Source organism: Tamandua tetradactyla, chromosome 18 (assembly GCF_023851605.1).
Source record: "Tamandua tetradactyla isolate mTamTet1 chromosome 18, mTamTet1.pri, whole genome shotgun sequence".
NCBI lineage: Eukaryota > Metazoa > Chordata > Mammalia > Pilosa > Myrmecophagidae > Tamandua > Tamandua tetradactyla.
Window position 1 is genome coordinate 98,600 of NC_135344.1, and position 21,843 is coordinate 120,442.

At 35.6% G+C, this 21,843-nt stretch overlaps 2 protein-coding genes and 1 pseudogene across 4 annotated transcripts in view; 2 read left to right on the forward strand and 1 right to left on the reverse strand.

Moving 5' to 3' along the window:
• LOC143661899 (olfactory receptor 5D18) overlaps nucleotides 1-21,843 on the forward strand; it is a 41,467-nt gene that overhangs the window by 16,801 nt on the left and 2,823 nt on the right. The window lies entirely within an intron of this gene.
• LOC143662465 (olfactory receptor 5D14-like) lies at nucleotides 12,290-14,142 on the forward strand. The gene is given in 2 exon segments (XM_077136099.1): nucleotides 12,290-12,868; nucleotides 12,871-14,142. Coding segments are annotated over 2 exon segments (936 nt in total). The 5' UTR covers nucleotides 12,290-12,339; the 3' UTR covers nucleotides 13,278-14,142.
• On the reverse strand, nucleotides 18,255-18,347 carry LOC143662832 (U6 spliceosomal RNA; annotated as a pseudogene).

The window sequence follows — 21,843 nt, forward strand, 5'->3', positions numbered from 1 at the left end:
ACCAATTAAGAACTTAGAAATGTTAACTACCCCGTACACACATAGCCATATGCACTGAAAAGCAATCTGGTGAATGTGTGGTCTACTGAGGGCAAAAGAAGACATTGAGAAATTGCTTATATATTTACACCATTCAGGTCAGAGATGATGGTGTCATGGCATAAGATGATGGTGGTTTTGGTGTTGGAGGTGAGCAGATTAAAGGAGCCTATTCAGGGTGAATGTTAACAGTTTTAAAATAAATATTTTAATTTGGAACAATTTCAGATACACAAATTAGTTTCCAATATCATGCAGTGATTTCCAATACACCCTTCCTCCAGTGAGCCACATACATCTTTCATCATCATCACACATCAAAATAGCAAAGAAACAGTGATACATTACTATTATCAAACATCAGACTTTATTAGATTCCACCAATTCCACAAATTTTTCCATTAATTCTACTTCTGTTCCAGGATGCAATCCAGTGTACAACATTATATTTACTTACCATGTCTCCCCAGTCTCCTCTGGTCTGTGACAGTTTCTCACTCTTTTCTTGTTTTACATGATCTTGATAATTGTAAGAAGCACTAGCTAGACATCTTGTAGAATATTCCTAAATCTGAATTTATTGATGATTTTCTGATATTAAACTGATGTTATGAGTTTTGGGGTAGAATATCACAGGGGTAAAGTGCCATTCCCCTCACATCACACCAGCATGTAAGGAACACATGATGTTCACATGACATCATGGTGATGTCACAATCACTGCTTGGTTATGGTAGTGCTTACCAAGTTTCTCCTTTATAAATTTGTGGAATTTGGAATGTAATTGACAATAAAAATGTCTGGATTATTCCTTCTTTTCAAACTCTATAGTTTATATATACTTAAATGAATATGCATTATTCCTATAATTCAATTTTGAAAAGAAGCTTATGAATTTGGTGATGTACTGATCCCTAAGGAATTAGAAGAAAATGCATCCACTGCAATGACACCAGAGAATATGTCAACAACCAATTCCTAGGTTGCATCCCATTGAGTAGTACTCCAGTTATAATTCTGCACCATCTTTATCTCCAAGCTCATGGAGGCAGATATTAGTGACAGAGATTGGCAGAATTTAGACTGTTAATTCAGCTTTCCATTGTTTCTTAGCACTTCCTGAAATTTCTCATGTCCTAGAAAATGTCATTTTGCTGGTTCACTTGTTGAAATATACTATTTCTATTATAAACATCAAAACTATTATCTTATAAGATCATTGATGTCTGAGAAGAAAAATGACTGGAATTCATCAATAATAAAGAGAAACTCTAATTAAATTAAACAAGAACATTTGGCTTCAGGTCAATTCATTTCTTTTTTTAATTCAAGTAGAAAACTTGGAGTTCCAGCTCATGCAGATTAATCAGGAAATGAAATGTCACTTTTAGGTTTGGATACATTTTAGTCTTCACTAGTATAACATGAAATTTTGTGGGGATTCAATTTTGTAGTATAAAAACTGGCAGCAGTGGCAGTATTAAGGAACAGTAGAGGAAAGATGCAGAAAATATATAAGGATGTTTGTTGAGTTTAAAACTCTGAGGTCTAGTGTCAGTTTGCATTCAAGTCTAATCCTAAACCTTGGGTTTCAACAAATTCATTTTAAGTTGTTCAAGTTAAATAACCAAGTATTTTCCTGTGTATTTTTTTGCTTTTGAAAAATATAAATCTTTTTGTTATTGTTATGAGTGTCAACATACCACAGTGGTAGTAGCAATCCCCAAACTGCAGGAGGATGGCCTAATAAAAGCATGTTATTTGTTCAAAAGTTGAAGGGAAACTCATTGATTAAATAGTGAGGACAATCAGGAAAAATTCTCATTCTGGAGTTAAGAGAGAAATCTCATTTTCCTTGGATTCTGGAAAAAGGCCATGCCGGGTATGATAGAGAATCACATGACCTTTGATAACTTTCCCCTGCTGTGTTAAAGCTAAGGAGTCTGGCAAGGAGTCTGGTCAGGAGCACAGGGAAAACATAAGTGGATCTAACTGGGTGATATTTTTGTGCAGAGGAACAAATGGGGTGGCCAACACATAAGAGTTTTACAGAGTCAAACATCTTCAAGAAGATATGGAAGGATTATTCAGTTATATTAATATAAACTTGGAACATCAATGTGCCCATATAACAAGAAAACACAGGTTAATTTCAGCAAAAGAAATCAGCATTTTCGGAGGACAGTGATGATTATTTTAGGTCAAATGAAATAAATGCATATTCTGTATTTTTGTAGTCTGTATAGTTAAACCATGCACAAGTGTGTGCAAATATATATGTAGAAAAGAAAAAAGGAATATAATAAATGTTAGCCTAACTTATCCCTGAATAGTTGTATATTAGCTAGCTTTTTTCATGTGTGTTTGACTGTAGTTATCATGGTTTGTAAGTCCATTTGTATATTTCCTAAAATTAAAAGATTTTTTTAAAAATAGTACACTTGATGAGGCATTGTCTCCAGTGATTTAGAAGAAATTACATTCTTCCAAAATAACACATGGAAGAACATTTCATCTAATTTCTGGGTTTGTGATTTAAAAGAAATGGTTCAGTGATGATTCTCCAAGATCTAAATCCCTGAGATCATAGAGGTGTGCATAAATCCTAGATTTTTTTCTTAGGAGGTAGCTTCTATATCCTCCTTCCTCTCTCTCTCTCTCTGTCTCTCTCTCTCTCTGTCTCTATCTGTCTCTCTCAGTCTCTCTCTCTCTTTCTCCCCCCCGTTCCTCTGGCCTCCTTTTCTGAGATGTTCTTGGTATGAGGAAAGAAAAATATGCAACATGGACTCCTTGTATATATATAAACATCTTGATATTATAAAAGTGCTTGAATTCTGAGCAGGAACTTTCCTGGAGACTTTTAATAACAGTTGCAGGATTTTCAGGTGAGATGACTTGTGGTAATTTTCTCTTGCATGGGAGAGACTGAGGTCCTGAAAACTCTGACACATTAATCTCATTGTGTAGTTCAAACACCATAATATCTTTTGTGATCATATGTCCATTTACCAAGGATTCTTCTTCTTAAGCTGGGCTCCTTCCTCCTTCACGGGTATCATTCTGATTTCTGCTCTGAGAATATCCACCATGCACATAGCATAGTACAGACATTCTAAAAATTCTAAAACTGAAGTAATAAGACACAAAAATAGCCTCAGTATCTCAGCATCTTGTAGAGAGAAGAGGAGAATAATATGGATAAAGTAATAGCTAACATGACATAAAATGTTGTTTCTCTGACAAATAATGTCTCTAGGTCTGCCAAAAATGGGGTAACTCTTGCTTGAGTAAAAAGTAAAAATTTTTATATTGGTTTTGATCAAATGCTCTAAATATATGAAGTCTTCTAATTAGTAGACCCCTAAGACAGGATACTCCAGGTAAACAAAATGAAAAATGAAATAAGCCAAGCATAAACAAGCATCTGTTGTTCATGGTAGACTAAGAATTTTGTCATAATTAAAGAAGGCTGAATGTGGGAAATAACAAAGTTAAAGCTTCAGGTAAAATCAAGCAGAGACAATTAGATTTGACAGATTAGGTAATAGGGAAAAATTGAAGTCTTTGGAGCATTATATTGTTATAATAACTATACTGTTTAAGGCATGAAGAAATCAGTGGCCTCAGTATAAGGTAGGAACATATCAGGGAGGTGATCTGTGTACTGGTAGCAGTTTAATATCTCTACCATGCCTACCAACCTGAGAGGAGGAAAGGGGAACTGTAGTGAGCCAGATAGTGATGAGAAAGGAAAGGGGGAGAATCTGAAGAATGTATTGAAGAGCCATAGTTAGTGAATTAAAATAAAGGCAGTCAAAAGGAGACTATGGAAAGAAAAGTGAGCCTCCCATTTGTCTCACAGTGCTCCAACTTGCCTTTTGATGGCCAGATCTGTCTTTGTTCAGAGTCTTAGAGGCTTCATATTCATATAAGGATTTCCAACTCATGTTGAGTAGTCATAGAATTAAAAATTAAAAAGGTGAGTAAACATTTCTTATGCTCCATAATGCCAGACTTGGAACCAAGTATTTTAACATTGTTTTCTAATCTAATCTAAGTTACAAGTTTACACTTCTAAGCCTATAAAAATGTCCAAACTAAGGCATCTAGGTAAAAAGATACTTTAACTCAAGGAAGGTTGATAGGTAAGTAACACCTCTGTCAGGTGGGAAATCACTTAGCTTACATCTGTGAGCCCTTCACTTGTGGGATCCATGGCTTTCCATCTCTGTTCCCCACTTTGCTTCTCTGGGACTGGATTTCATCTCCCAGCTGGCCTTGGCTCTCTCCATATCTGGCTTGCTTAACATCTCATAGCAATGTCAGCTGGGTTCTAAGCATCTCCAAACATGTATGTCTCTGTTCTCCAAAGGTCAGCACCTGTGTAAACTCTGTTCTGAAGTTTCTGTCATCTCTGTTGTTCCTGAGATTTCTCCAAAATGTTTCCCCTTTTGAAGTGTCTAGTAAACTAATCAAGACCCACCTGGAATGGGTGGTGTCACATCTTCATTGAATCAAAAGGTCACACTCACATTTGGGTGTGTCACATCTCTATGGAGATAATCTGATCAAAACTTTACAAGCTATGGTATTGAATCAAAATTAAAAGAAATGGCTGCCCTTGCAAGACTGGAAACATGGATTCAAACATGGCTTTTCTGGAGGCATAAAACTTTAAATCAGCAGAAGCAATTTACATTCATTTTTATATTAATGCTGTTAAAAGCAACAACCTTCAGAATGATGAAACTGTGAAAACCATGTTTTCTACACTTTAGCTAGGATAATCTTCTTAGTTCTACATCCAGCACACCACTCACTAACTATGCAACCTCAGACAAGTTTCTTAACTTATAAATGCTTGTTTCCCTTTGTGAAATATGAGCTACTTGTTTTATACTTAATGATGTTTTCGAGATCTAATTTAATTAATATATTTAAACTTTGGAGCATAATGTCTGACACATGGTAAATGTTTTATATAAGTATATGAGTATAATTAATACTTTTATTTTTTTATTGCCATTATATTAGATACTCTCCAAAAACAATCATGATGTTAGTTCGAGGAAATCAGTGTGCTGAAGTCATATTCATCCTCTTGGGCTTCTCAGAGTATCCTGCCTTCTGGGTGGCCCTTCTTTCTGTCTAACCATCTGTGTATAGTCAGTGTGGTGGGGAATTTGGGTATAATCATGATTAACAAGATCCATCCAAAACTTAACATTGCCACATATTTTTCCACAGTCAGTTGTCCTTTGTGGATTTCTGTTATTCCAGTATGGTTGCACCCAACTCTTGGAGAACTGGATTGTGGAAGACAGAACCATCTGCTTCACTGGATGTATCATGCTGTTCTTGTTGTTTTGTATATTTGCAGTGACAGAAACATTCGTGTTGGCCTATGGCAGATTTTTGGCTATTTGTAACCTTCTGTTCTACACAGTCATCATGTACCCAAAGCTCTGTGTATCCTTAGTGTCTAGACTCTACACAAAAAATAAAAGACAAAAATCTCTCCCCACCTGTGCCTCCCACCTCACAGCCATCACCATTTTCCATGGGACTGTACGCATGGGACATAGTCTCTTACCTAACACTGGCCTATTTTCTCCTAGAATTGTCTTTCTATGGGTCTAACATCATGAACAGTTTTGCCTTTGTCACTGTCTTCTGTTCTGAATGACACATCAGCCAAATGCATTGTTACTTCCATATTCACTGAAATGAATAGTTTTGGCATCATCCCCACTTCTTATATTTTCATTTTTGTCACTGTCAAAAGAATGCCTTTTGTTGGTGGGTGATAAAATCTTTCTCCAACTGTGCCTCCCACCTTACAGCCATGACCATTTCCCAAGGGACTGTCCTGCTCTTCTACTGTGTCCCCAGTTCCAAATGCTCAGGGCTCATTGTCAAAGTAAGTTCTGTGTTTTATGCAGTGGTGATCCCATGCTGAACCCTTTGATCTGCAGCCTCAGTAACAAACATGTAAAGGAGAATGTCAGAAAGTTAATGAGACAGCCAATGAATATTCGTTGAAAATTTGTTCATTTCTAAAGGAATCTAGTGATTATACAATATTTCCAATAGAGATGATGATTCAGTTTGTTTTATTGGTTTTATCTGGCCAAATTTTAAGTGTTTTGTAACAGACCATGTATCTGATCATTTAATTTCTACTAACTTCAATGTTTAAGAGCATTGAATCATGTATGAAATAGCTCAAGTGTAGTGGATTGAACAACATCTCCAGAAAATACCTTGTCCGTTGCAATGTCAGATTGTGAACGTTTTATGAAGTTGGACCTTTGCAGATGTAATTAAGGTAAGGATCCAGATGAAATCATGGGGAATCATTGTGTTAGATGGAAAAGGATATACAGAGACACAAGGGAAGAGGGCCTTGTGGAGATGCAGGCAGAGATGAGAGTTAGGCTGTTACAAGCCAATAAACACCAAGAGCAAATAGGAGGTGGAAGAGGCAAAGAAGGCTTCCTCACTCTAGAGCACATTGAGAGAGTGCAGCCCTGCTGGTAACTTTATTTCAGACTTTGGAAACAGAAGTGTGAAAGAATAACATTCTGTTGTTTTAAGTCACCAAGTGTGTGATAATTTGTTATGACTACCCTAGGAAACTAATACAGGAATTAAATTTTGGACCAGAAAATCCTAATTTCTCTCATATTGACATTGATATTTTACATATTCTTCCATCCCACTTAAGCAATGAGAATGTTGCAGCTATTTCTGGACTCTCAGATTTATTCCTTTTATCTATCTATCTATCCATATCTCAGCACCACATGATTTTGAATACTGATTTCTGATTTCAAAGGCCACTCTGTCTCATTAGTGCTCAGCTGGTGACTGGAGAGATATTTCTTAAAATGTCTGGAAAAAGAAAAAAAATTGTCCTAGTCTTTCCAGATGACTTTCACATGTGTTGATCCATGCTGTGAACATTCAGCCTGGCTTGTGCTGGACTTGAACAGCAGCTTAAGTATGAGGGGTCAGAGCCTTCTCAGGTCTTTCCTGACATGCATCTAGACTTATGCAAGCACATGGCGTTCTATATTTTTAGAAATACATCTGAGCTTTTCAAAGCATTTCATGGCCCACCTTTTTCCCACATTTTTTGTTGTTGGTGGTGGTGATTTTGGAGGTCTATTGTATCTCCCAACTGAGGTCCATTTCCACAAGCAGCAGTAACTAATACACTTGCCTTTAGATATTTTCATTCAATGGATTGCCAACAGCACTGCAGAAGTCCTGGAATATGTGACATCTGAGTAAGCTCTTTGAACCAGCTTCCAGGAGCCACCAGACAGGTCAGAACAAACAACCACCGTTCTTTGAGAATGAGGTCTATTCTGCTATCTTTTGTACCATTGTCCATACAAAAACATTGGCTTTTCTCTTCAAGGCCACTGTTGAGCTATAGAGTGGGAAATAAGAACAGGGCAAGCTAAAGTAGCACAAAGCTCTCAATTCTTACTAAGATTCAACTATTTGTTCTTAACAAAGCATTCTCCTCCTTGCTTCAAGTTTTTCATTTGCTTTCAGAGTTCTAAAGAAAGTTGACTTTAACAGGTTTTGCCAGTTTACTTCTGCTTTTGTGGGAGGGATGGACTTTCTATGTTCCCTGATTGCAATTTTTTTTTTAGAAGTAGGTATAGATTTATTGGGACTTACAAACAGGAGAAGTTCTCCCATGGAGGTCGATCTCGAGTTTAGTGCTCCACAAGGAATAGGAGTGTGGGGGGTGGGTAATGTGATTTTAGAACAAATACATTCCATATAGTATGAGAACCTTGGGTTTCTAGCATAACCATTAAAGGGGCCTAAATTGTGATTTTTACTGAAATTGGTATTTAAGACTAAGATCCAATCGACGCTGTTTTTACATCCATGGTTACATTCCTCCCCTTGTGGGGAGATTGTTTACTTTCTTGACCTTTGTCCTTGGCTAAGGCAGGTTTATTATGGACTGTTTAGGAGGGGCCGGGGTCCTAATAGGGAAGGATATGTTCAACCACAGTGTCTTATTTTCGTGTTTTGTCTGTGTGTGCATCTGGGTGTGTGTTTGCGTGTTGGGATGTAGTTAGAGAAGGGAAATTTTAATTCCAATCTTGAAGGAAATGGTGTTTTAGGATTGGTTGCAAGATAGCAGGTCAAGATTTTAGGAAAAGTCCTAGCATGAAGGAGGCTATTACCATAGACAAATTACACTGCACAGTGTATAAAGGAGAATATTATGGCTACAATTGGAGGATCACTGCTTTAAGATTCCATTCTTCTTTGCCTTGAAGGAATATATCTTTAATTTCTCTTGAAGTTGCAAATGGTTCAAAAAGAGGCAAAGTCCAAGAACAATGGTTCCAACTTATTTTTAGCAATAGAATGTTATCTTCAAACAAAATCTTATCCCAAAGTGCAAAATGTAAACAGATAAAAAACTGAGTTACCCTGGTTACAAGGGTGATAAGGTGGCCTTTTCCTCATGCCCATTCCTCAGAATTCCTAGGGCTCCATGGAGTGCAGCCTGCAAACCTTGCCCTAGAAGAAGAAAAGCAGAGTGATCCCTTGGTCTTCTTTCTTGATTAAAATAAACTGACCTTGCCAGGAGAAATTGCATTTAGAAGTTTGTGCCAGAAAATTAAAAGGATCGACAATATCTAGTGTCATTGTCGATCCTTTTAATGGGAAAGGAATGGGAAAGTGGGCATTCTTCAAGCACTGTTGATGAGAATAAAAATTGGTGCAGCCGTTTTGAAAACAATTCATCAAAATTTTGAATACACAAGTCTGTACTTCACTTCTAGAAATATATCTTCTAGTAATACCCATATATTCTCACAAAAGTATGTGTACAAGTATTTCCATCATTTACAAGACTATAAGATCAGAAACAACTTAATGAGAAGAATGGTTAAATAAATTATACTACATTCATACAATGGTATATTACACAGTCATTAAAGTGATGGGGGAGAGTTATGCATACTGATATGGAAGGGATGTCTCTAATATACTATGAAGTGAAAGCAAAGCTGCAAAAGAATATATGTAAGTTGATAAACTTTTTTTTTTTTTTTTGGTATGGGCAGGCACTGTGAATCAAACTCAGGTCTCCGGCATGGCAGGTGAGAATTCTGCCTGCTGAGCCACTGTGGCCTGCCCTGAGACCACCGTGGCCTGCCTGATAAACTTTTTTATTTTATTTTATTTTATTTTATTTTTTTATTAATTAACAGAAAAAAGAAAAAAAAGAAATTAATCCAACATTTAGAAATCATGCCATTCTACATATGCAATCAGTAATTCTTAACATCATCACATAGATGCATGATCATCATTTCTTAGTACATTTGCATCAGTTTAGAAGAACTAGCAACACAACAGAAAAAGATATAGAATGTTAATATAGAGAAAGAATAAAAGTAATAATAATAGTAAAAACAACCAGACAGACAAAAACAAACAAAAAACAAAACAACAACAACAACAACAAAAAAAACCTATAGCTCCGATGCAGCTTCATTCAGTGTTTTAACATGATTACTTTACAATTAGGTATTATTGCGTTGTCCATTTTAGAGTTTTTGTATCTAGTCCTGCTGCACAGTCTGTATCCCTTCAGCTCCAATTACCCATTATCTTACCCTGTTTCTAACTCCTGCTGGACTCTGTTACCAATGACATATTCCAAGTTTATTCTCGAATGTCGGTACACATCAGTGGGACCATACAGTATTTGTCTTTTAGTTTTTGGCTAGACTCACTCAGCATAATGTTCTCTAGGTCCATCCATGTTATTACATGCTTCATAAGTTTATCCTGTCTTAAAGCTGCATAATATTCCATCATATGTATATACCACAGTTTGTTTAGCCACTCATCTGTTGATGGACATTTTGGCTGTTTCCATCTCTTTGCAATTGTAAATAACGCTGCTATAAACATTGGTGTGCAAATGTCCGTTTGTGTCTTTGCCCTTAAGTCCTTTGAGTAGATTCCCAGCAATGGTATTGCTGGGTCGTATGGCAATTCTATATTCAGCTTTTTGAGGAACCGCCAAACTGCCTTCCACAGTGGTTGCACCATTTGACATTCCCACCAACTGTGGATAAGTGTGCCTCTTTCTCCACATCCTCTCCAGCACTTGTCATTTTCTGTTTTGTTGATTATGGCCATTCTGTGGGTGTGAGATGATATCTCATTGTGGTTTTGATTTGCATTTCTCTAATGCAATTTTTGCTGACATTTCTCTTTAAGAAGGAACAGTGCAAAAATAAGAAAAAAATTCAAGAATGAGCAACAATTATTTTAGGAAGGCAAAGAAGATACAATAGATTATAAGAATCTCTGAGGACGAGAACTAAAGCAAGACATTAAGAAAATGCTTCAGGGGATGTAGTACCCACAAAAAGACTTGTGGCTTCAGTTCTGCTGCCTTACACCAATAGCTTGACTGACTCAACTGACAGAACCTTATCCGAAGTGCAACAAAAAAGGAGCTTGGATCACACAGCCCATTCATAACAGCCATCTGAAGTGCATAGTAAGAGGGACAAGAGAGAAAGTAGATATATGGAAAGGCAAATGTAAAATAATGAACAATACTAGGCATAATACCTTTTCAAAAATGTCTTAAATTTATGGATGAATTAACAAAATTTATTGTTCTATTCTTCACATTTTCTAGAACCCACCTAAATATACAGATCTTAATTACTGCATATCACCATCTAGGTAAAACTAAGTGATTATTCTGAACTTTACTTCTTAAAGCAATCGATTAACAGAGATTCTAACATTTTAGTGATCGTAATTGACATCAAAATTCCTTCTTTAATCTACATGTTAGTGGGTCCTATTCTAGCACTAGTGATCTAGGAAATCTTATTTGGACCTGGGAATCTTCATAACCCCAAAATCCAGTCAATTCTGGTATAGATGATGTAGGGATTCCCCTCTGAATAATTCTGTTTTAGCTTGGCTTTATTAATTCCAGAGGGCATTTTAATGATGTACAATTAAAGCCTGGTAGTCAATTTCACTTTTCAAATTTTATGTGTAACTACAAGGAAGTTCTAGTCATTAAAGAGGGTAAAATATACCCTGTATTTTCCTTAATTACTTGGTTTGAGGCTTGTGAAGAATGAGTTGCTAGTGATTCTCCAAGGTCTGAGTCCCAAAGGCTGTAGATTTAAGTATAAGATCCCTGATGCCTCAGTTATATTCACCTTACAGAGAAACAGGAGGTGGTAGCCTGTTTCTCTGTATAGGTAAGTTGCTTCAGATTTTCTTTGAAACAGTGAATATATGATTTTTCTGATACAATAACTGGGGTCTTTAATTTTTCTTTCTGTGTTGTAATTAGCTGAAACTGGACCTAATCACATTAAATAAGAAGTTGATACCCTAGAAATAATTGTTTTTATTATCTGCTAACAATCATTTCAGAAAGAATAGAATAAACTTTTCACCTAGAAAAGGATATTTATCATATCTTATTCATAACATCTTTAGTGGGTGTGTATAAACTTTCATAAGAATTGGCTCTGTGTGCTACAATACATATAAAAGATAAGCTTGTGGCTAGTATTGCTAGAATTTTGTCTAGTAAGCTTGGCATCCAATATATATATATATTTTGAGAATCCACTACCTTCCTTAGTTAATATCAACTCCTCAGCAACTAATATATTTAAAGAGAGAAGTAACCTTTATGGAAATGAAAAGGTGTTAATGGGCTTGCTAAATTTTCTTCCTATGTTATATCATCTTATCTTATTCTTTAAAAAAAAGCATATTCTCTTAAGGATTTTATTTTATCCAAGTACATAGGGGAAACACAGTTGCAGTATATATTTTTTTCCTTGAGCAATTGTTTCATATTTCTTCAAATAATCCTTTACTAGTTTATGTATTTAAGTACAAACATTTGCTCAGTGTAATATATGCAAATGTTATGCTGCTAGCTAACAGATATAAGGTGAAAGATACAATATTTAAAAATGTTTCCCCTATACACCACAACTAAGTTTTTATTTTTTCATGAAAACACAAAGTGCAATGGAAATTCAAATTTGTTTTAGAGATTCAGTTTGGTTTCGAATATGTACAAAAAATTGTCTGGAATGAGGCCTGGTCTTCAGGAAGGAAACTCACTCCAATAGTTCCTCTTTTTCTTTTTCTTTATAGAAAGTCATTATGTATTTACTTTTCATCCCCATAAATCTCTTTGGCAGGAACAACTCTGTCCCATCCTCTTCCATTAAAGCAATTGTGGTGATGGCTGAAAGAAATCAGAGTGTGGAGGCCACCTTTTCCCTCTTAGGGTTCACAGATTTCCCAGAGCTTCAGATTCCTCTCTTCCTGGTATTTCTGTCTATGTATATTATCATTGTGTTAGGGAATCTTGGGATGATAGTAATCATAAAGATTAACCCCAAATTTCATACCCCTATGTACTTTTTCCTCAGTCACCTTTCTTTTGTTGATTTTTGTTACTCTTCCATTGTCACTCCCAAGCTACTTGAGAACTTGGTTCTGGCAGATAAAACCATCTTCTACTCCAGTTTCATGCTGCAGTTTTTCCTGTCCTGTACTGCTGTGGTGATGGAGTCCTTCCTGCTGACTGTGATGGCATATGACCACTTTGTGGCCATCTGTAACCCTCTGTTTTATGCAGTGGCCATGTCACAGAGGCTGTGTGCCCTGCTGGTAGCTGGGTCCTATCTCTGGGATATGTTTGGCCCCTTGGTGCTCCTTTGCTATGCTCTCCATCTAAACTATTATGGTCACAATGTTGTCAACCACTTTTTTGTGAATATACTGCTCTCATTGCTGTCTCGAGGTCTGATACACATGTTCCACATTTGCTGCTCTTTGGCTTTGCCACCTTCAATGAGGTGAGCACTCTACTGATCATCCTCACTTCATACATTTTTATTCTTGTGACTGTACTGAAATTCCATTCTGCCAGCAGGTGTCACAAAGCCTTCTCCACTTGTTCCTCCCACCTGACCGCCATCACCATCTTCCATGGGACCATTCTTTCCCTCTACTGTGTGGCCAACTCCAAGAACTGCAGGCAAACTGTCAAAGTGGCCTCTGTATTTTACACAGTGGTTAATCCCATGCTGAACCCCCTGATCTGGAGCCTGAGGAACAAAGATGTGAAGGATGCCTTCCAAAAGTTAGTGGAATCAAAAGAAATATTTCACTGAACCAGCCTCAGAAGTTGTTCTTCGTCCCAATGAGCCAGAGACTACATTACTTTGTGAGATGTATTAAACAGAAGACTGTGATTTTAATAGGTTGTGAACTGATAATTTCAAATTATGTGATGATGCCAGAAGTTTAATTCTGTGATACAGCCCATAGGACTTTGATCCATAAAGCATCTATTTCTTCAAATTCTTTAAAAGCAAACGAATACAAATACCATAAAAGAAAACAGCTGATAAAAGTAGATATTCTTATAAATAAATAATAATAACTTATATTTCCTCAATGCTTTCTTCATGACAGGCACTGAGATAACTTCTAACAAGTGTTATCACATTTAAGGCCCAAAGTGGTATATGAAGTCAGGTAATATTAATATCTTGTTTTACATAGGAGGAATCAGAACCTAGGAAATTAAATACATTGCCCACTGTTTTACAGATAGTAAGTTACAGAACAAGGTCTCAGAGAAGGATTCATTCCAAGATTTTATTTCTTAATGCAATTTAACCACAAGTCTGGGGTATAAATAAACACCTTTGATTCTACATGATATAATGAATGATTGTTTGTGCATGAGGAGATTTTGAAAGAAGGGTGATTGAATTCAGAAAGAATGTTTTGAGACCCACCTTCCAGAAAGAGAAGTGCATGTTCCAGGACTAGAAGCTAAGCAAAAATTAAGTTCAGTTGACTGTGGAAAGGATCTTGAATTCAGGATAGAAAGTGAAAATTACCATACAATAAAATATCATGGTGATTCCATGAAAAGTCTATTTAGTTAACGTGGCTGGAAATAGGGAAGTGCACCATGTGTGGTAGACAAGTGAACCTAATTCATATTGTGATAATGACAGGACCCTTCTTTCCTATCCATTGCTCATGAGGCTCTGGTACTTACTTTTATTCTTCTCTGATTTTACCAATACTAGTAGTAGTAAGAACTTTTATGTGTCAGGCACCATACTATATGGTTTATAAGCATTTTTTATTATTTGACCCCCACAAAAAATGAATTTGTATTTGTAAATGGAAATCCTGAAGTTTAAAATGTTGCCCCAAGCTTTGTTATTAAGACAATCTAAATCTAAATTCAAACCCTGGTCCATATGACATGAAGGTGGGCACACCTAATTACTAGGATCTGTGGACTTGGCTGTTACAATGAATTTAGATTCCCTAACTTCTGGATAGGGAAAGTAATGATTCATGTGCTTTTTGTAAAAATGGAATATAATAGTCAACATAAAAATTCTCATGACAATGCTTAACTGGTATAGTTTACTTCCTGAAGTAGGTAACACTTTGCCAATACATAACAGGTACCCAGCTAATATTTGCAGAATTAAATCAGTGATGTCACCATTTCCCTGAAGAGCTGTTTTAATCATGTGTTGAGAGGTATATGTATTAATTAATCTCCATTCAGGATTTTAGCTGTAAAGTGACTGAATCTATGACAGAATGAGAAGGTCTCAGTGATATTTTTCAGAATTTCTGATCAACAGATGTGTACTCTTTTTTGATGTATCCAAACATTAGCCTATAAACTGATATAGGACCACACAGAGCATTCACTATCTGTAGTGGAATTTTATAAATGATGCTGCTGCTTTTCATGATATTAAATATTAAGGAATGGCACACACTTTGACATAATGCTTTTCATTTTCTGGTGTTGAAATATCTGCTCTTGAGTAAAGTCATTAATCAGTAGAAGACAGTTGTATTTATTTTTGCATGAGTATAATTAATTAATTGATTAATTAAAGTTACATTTTAGTATTCTTAACTGATTAAATAAGAAGTTAGGAGAAGTTTGTTGTGAGCCAAAAGTTATTTTGATAATGAAATGGATTATATCCCAACAGCTAGGCATGAGTCTTCTAATAACCCTGTATGAAGATGTCAAAACTGTTGTAGGTAATGCAATGCCTTGTCTTCTTCTTGTTCTCAGTGTCTTCACACAATTCTGTTTCATTTGAGGATTCTTTTAAATGAATCTATTTAAACTGTCATCACAGAGTCAATAAATCCTATGACTGAGGGTGTTGGTTTCTCACTTAATTGAGTATGTGGAACAGAGTTACTTAGAGGATGCTGGTGGCTCACTATAGGAAAGGGCTTTCTGATTTATTAATGCATATGGTAACGACAGACTCCCCATTAAAGTTATTTGATTCACTTGTCATTGGTGATTTTCAAACACTGTAAGAGGCAGTGAGTCTTTGTTGGGAGATATAGATGGATGTGCTGAGTGATAAAAAGAGGAATAGTTTTTTGACACCTTCATTACTTACCATCCTGAGGTTCTGTGAATTCTATGAAAAGGTTTCCTAGCACTTGAGACAGTAATTTCATTTGTTCAGGAGTACACAGGACAATCATGGTTACACTTGTTCTGCAGATGATGGCATACAGGTTTAAGGAAACTGTAATTTCCACAAGTTCATTTAACTGCAAATGATTAAGTTAAGGTAGTAACTTAACCCTTTGGGTCTAAATTAAGTGCCTTTTCACTGTACTATTTCTGAGGCTGACAGTTTGAGAATTCAAAAAAAGTAATATTGCACTCCAGAAAAAATGACTAATGGGCACATTTCAATACCTAGAATATGACTGGATAGTACTGACTCCAAAATATGTACTCCCAGTGTTACTGGGCATGAAAATCTCCTCAAGTTTTCTGTTCTCTAATTCATAACTATTAGTTCCAAGGTAAATGCAATAAATCATTAGGTGGGGATATTGAGGAATCATTTTTCAAACTGTCTAAACAAAATTTTGCATGAAAGAATAAGCAAACACAAAATCTAGGGGAAAAACCCTAGAAGTTAAAGCAAATTAGAGCAGAAAGTCTAAATCTTATAAAATGCAAAATAAATGATAAGGTTCTTAACATTAAAACAGTGTCATATTGGGAAAAATAAGTAATCATATGAAATAAGATAAAATTGCATCTGTTCTTTATTCTACATACCAAATAAGAATTCTAGAAAATAGAGGTTAAAATTTAGATTGCCAATATACCAAAACTTCATGGAGAAACAACAGAAAAGAAATTAAAATGACAAATGAATAGCTGTGAAGAAATCATTATGTATCACACATAGTGAAAAGTAAACAATTGGGTGCATGGGTGGTTCAGTAGTTAGAATTCCCCCCTTTCATGCAGGAGACCCAGGTTTGATTCCTGGACTGTGCACCCCCCAAAGAAAAAGTAAACAACTAACATTCCTATAGAAAAACAGATATTTGATTAAGTAGTCCCATAAAAAGGATACAAATTAGCCCTTAAATATATGAAAAGTTTTTAAACTCATTTATAGTAAAAAAAAGCAAATGAAAACTTCCCTGAGGTATTATTTCTCCTTGTAACAAATTGGCATAAATACAGAAATTTAATGATATATCCTGAAAACAAAGCTGTGAGGAAAAAGATATTTTTATTCATTAGGAGCAAGATTGTAACAAAATACAGTCCCTACATAAAATGACTTTTAACACTTAGAAATGTAGAAACACATTTATCCGTTTTTTTAAGCAATCACAGATCTAAGAATCTGTTCTAAAGAAAGAGTCACAAAAATATGGAATAACATATTAACAAGCACTATTTATAAAAACAAGATAGATAAATTCAATATGAAAATTGTTGAATAGTCTATGGGTCACAGTAAAGCGCTATATAACTGCAATAAAAGAAAGAGGATGATTTCATATAATGTTCCATGATCTACTCTTAAGAGAAAGAAGTCAGGAGGCAGAAAACTGCTTAAGATATAGCAAATTTCACAAAACAAGTAAAAAAATAATAAAATAGGAAAGTAAGGATGACAACTTGCAAAATAGTTTTGAATTTAGAAAAAGGTAACATTTACTTCATGGAAAAATAGATTTATATTAAAAAGTAAAGGAAAACAATCTCTATCAACTGAAAACAAATACAAATAAAAGATGTGTATGTTGTATAATGCCTACATAGTGTAAAGCATTTCTTTAAAAGACATTTAATACAGTATGACTGTGCCTCACTCTTAAATAATGATTATTTTAGTATAAAGTAGATAAATAATGATATAAATGAAATTGAAAGCAATTTTGTCCACATAAGAGAAGAGTTACAGGTGTAATATTAAAGGAAGTATGTTCGTAGTGGCTTAGAGTCATGTGCCCCAGAAAAACATGTCCTTAATCAGGACCCATTCCATTGGTTGTGAACCCATTGTAAGTAGTATCTTTTGGTGAGGTTATTTCACTTAAGGGATGGCCCAACTCAATCAGGATGGGCTTTAATCCACTTTCTGGAGGCCTTACAAAGAAGGCCACAGAGAGAGAGAAGCTGTGGAGAATTAAGAAGCTGGGAGTCAAGGGAACCCAATATATTTGCAAAACATGCTTCCTCACTTCATAGTGTGTGTGCTTAAATTGCAAATCACTGTGGGTTTGCCTGATCTCCCTACTTAAATTGACACCTCTATTTAATCTCTTCAGCATTCCTCATTACTGGAAAATAATTACATATTCATTTTAGGTATTTTTCGTTCAATTTGATGATGGAAGGAACATTCCCTCTCTTTCTCCCGAATACCTAAGATAGTGCCTGACTTATTGTAAACCTATCACAAATATTTGATTAATGCTGGATGAGTCCTCATTATGGACTCAGCCTCTTTTCCTTGGTTCCCATACCAGAAACAAAGTGCATGAAGTAGAGACTGTTTTAATACTGATTAATGCTTGCATATTCTTTAGTCTATGTTCAATAGGGATGACCATTACCACAAAGGGATTATATATCCTTTGAGAAAATTTTGAGTGCAATTCATTTCTGTATTTGTCTGATATAAATAGCCTATCTTTGCATATAATGGGTATGCAAAATACTTGTTGAATAAATGTACTTGATAAAACCTTTTTTGCACGAATGGATTTTTAAAACAGTTTTATTCTGGTGGTATATAACAAACCAAAATAAAAATATGGGATGTTTCATGAATTTTTGTGTCATCTTTGTGCTGCAGCCATGCTAATCCAATTTTAATATGTATGCCGCCAAAAACAAGCACCACATTGAAACTTTGGTAAGATTATTTCTTGCCAAACTTTTGATAAAGGAGAAGGTTTGAGATATTGGTCTCCATTTGTCTTAATTTGTATGTAATTTGATTTCAGAAATTTAATATTTGTATTTTAATTAACCTGACTAGAGAGAGAAAAATCAAGCAGAATGAACATTTGGTTTTGCTTTGTTTTGACTGACAGTTTCAATAATCACATCTAAAACCAACTTGATTTTTCCTTGTTCTTTGAATTACCTCCTCTCTGCAACTTAAATCCCCAGGCTTTTGGTAGTTTCCCAGGTCCATGGAAGATCTTATTTCTCTTGCAGGAAATATTATTGATAAATTGACTTGATGCTAATTACTGTCTAGGGACTTGAAATAGATCAGTAAACAAATCAAAATAAATTCCTTGCTTTCGTGGGACTTTTTTTTTCTTTTTTTACATGGGCAGGCACCAGGAATCAAACCCGGGTCCTCTGGCATGGCAGGCAAGTATTCTTGCCTACTGAGCCACCGTGGCCCACCATTTCATGGGGCTTTTATTCTAGCAGGAGGAAACACAATGTATGATAAATGCAATAAAATAAGTTTGAAGATTATCATGTATTTTAAACATTAATGTTGGGTAGTAGGATGGCCTCTGCAACACAAAAGTAGGTTCATGGAACTGTGAGTTATTTAAAGTGTATATTTGAGCAAAAACTTAGAAGAAGAGCATTCCAGTCAGAAAAAAAACACTAGTAGAAAGGATGATAAGGAGAAAGGTACTTCTTTTTCAAGGAATTGCAAAGAGGTCAGAAAAGACAGAAAGGGAAACAGCAATAAAATACAATAGAGAATTAACAGAGACTAGACCATTTATCCAACTGAGTATTTATTATCATAAAAACCTCAGCTTTAACTCTTTTTTCTCTTTATTTTTAAAACATTTTTTGTGTGAAATAATATATATACAAAAAGGCAATAAATTTCCAAGTACATTTAACAACTATTTTTTCTTCCAGCTGCTCCAAGACACAGGAGACCAAGAGCAATATCCACATAATGAATCAGCAGTCATGCTCACTTGTTAAATCCTATCTTCTCCATTATATTCCTCCTTCTCTTTAAACAACACACACACACACATGTATAGGCAATAAATTTCAAAGTACATCTCAACAATTAGTTGTAGAACAGATTTCAGGGTTACAATTTGACAATTTTAGGTTTTTATTTCTAGCTATTCTAAGGTACTGAAGGCCAAAGGAAATATCAGTATAATGATTCAGCACTCATACTCATTTGTTATACCTGACCTTTTGTGTATAACTCTATCATCAACTTTTATCTTTCTCCCATTCTTTAAGGGTATTTGGGCTATGGCCATTCTAACATTTTCACATTGGAAGGGGGTCTCAGTAATATGGGATGGGGGATAGACCTGATGTTTCAAAAGGGCTGGCCCCTCTGCATTTCAGGACTTATCTGGTCCAGAGATCCATCTGGAGGTTGTAGTTTTGGAGAGTTAACCTTGGTGCATGAAACCTTTGTAGAATCTTATGTAATGCCCTACATATTCTTTAGGATTGGCTGGAATCATTTTGGTTGGGTTTTAGCAGGTTATGATAGGTAGCAATGTGTAACTGAAGCTTGCATAAAAGTGAACTCCAGTGTAGACTTTTGACTCTATTTGAAATCTCTCAGACACCGATACCTTATTTGTTGCACTCCCCCCCTTCCCCTCAGTATGACATTGTCTATCCTATGGTATGACGACCAAGTTTATACCTGGGGCTCATCTCCCACACCTCCAGGGAGACTTTCATCCCTGGAAGTCATGTCCCATGTAGGTGGGGAGGGCAGTGGTTTCACTTATCTGCTTTAACTCTTAATAATTCATGAGTGCCTGAAAGCTGGCTCTTTATACTTCTCCAATATGGGTGGTATGGAGAAAGAGTACTATGCCTGGCACATAGTGTTTGATAATGATGACTCCTGTGATTACATGCATTTTTATAATTGTGGGACGTTTAGGAGTGATCTTTGGTTAAGGGAAATGACATTAAAATATAAATTGTCTCACATTCAGTGTCCCTTACACTGCTAACATTTTCCTCAAACTTTTCTAGTACATACAAATTACATCAGAGAAAGATGATTAATTTTAATTGTCTACTTTGTGGTCTCTGGGGAATAGGGCAATAGAATGTCTCTAGGGTTCATGTCCTAACATTTGTAGCTACAGATCTAGCATTGCGTGCCTCAATCCCAACCAAGATTTCCAGACCAAGAGAGATCCTGCCTTTGCCATCAGCAGGTTTGCTTTAAGATTCTAAATATGCACTCTTATTAATTTCAATATAGGGTCTCTAGGACAAAACTTGGGTGAGGAAGAACTCATTCACTAGAATAAGACAATTTTGGGGAGATATTAAGTCATTACAAGAGTTTCATATCTGAACATGCAAGGAACAGAAAGTGGACTCTAAACAGAGTTTTGCATAGAAGTGCTGGCTCAGCTGTGCTCCTAATAAACTGTGCTATTGCCAACAGGTATATGGGTTGGAGGAATAGAAGAGGCCTGAGAGCTTTGCTTCAGTAGCTTTTAAAGGAGTATCAAGGCAGAAATGTATTTGAGGAGAATTGAATAATCAGAGATCAAATGAACTCTCACATGAAAAAATTAAAAAGAAACTAGCTTTAATTAAGATTATAAAGCCGGGAACAAAAGCCCAGAAAATGCTTTTCTGGTAGCAAAGTGAACATTAAAATATGAAGAAATTATAGGGAAGAAGGTTTTAACTAACGTATTTCCTGGGTGCAGAGATATAGTGAATATTACTGTCAATTTAATACCAGCAGTTGAGACAAAAATAAGCCAGTATGTGAAACATATACATTGGTCAAAAATTAATCCTTACATGTCTTAGATAAATGAAACATGATGTTAAGAAAAAAAACACAGCAATTTCAATATCCAGCTGTGTGATGGATTGTCTTTTGAGGCTATCTTTGATTTTAAGCTTTGTGAGTATATGAACATAAGGAATTATTGAGTGTCTCAGTCTTGCATGTGACCTGATATCTTATTGCTGAGACATCAGAAAATTAGCAACAAAAATAACCTCACCAGAACTGACAAAGAAAGAGTTTCCTGGTGTGGTGGGTTCTGACAGGTGCTAGGAACATATTTCATTTTTTATTACTGGTTTCCCATGAAATGTCTCCATGGTGCAGCATTAACTTAACATTTTTCCCCTCCTTAATATGTAATACAGGGACAGAATGAGTATTCTAGGTATCTTGAATGGGAAGAAGAGAGAGAGACCTGGAAAATAAAAGCTGCCAAGTCAAAATGTCTTTATGACAGTATTTCTGGGTATGAAATTTTGCTCAATTCCATTTTTATGTGTTTCAACTTGATGCTGGTCTCTGTGCATGTCACAGTTTCACTGGAATATTTAACACAGCTTTTGAGCCTCTAGTTTGCTCAAAATTAAAAAGTCTGCTTATCAAC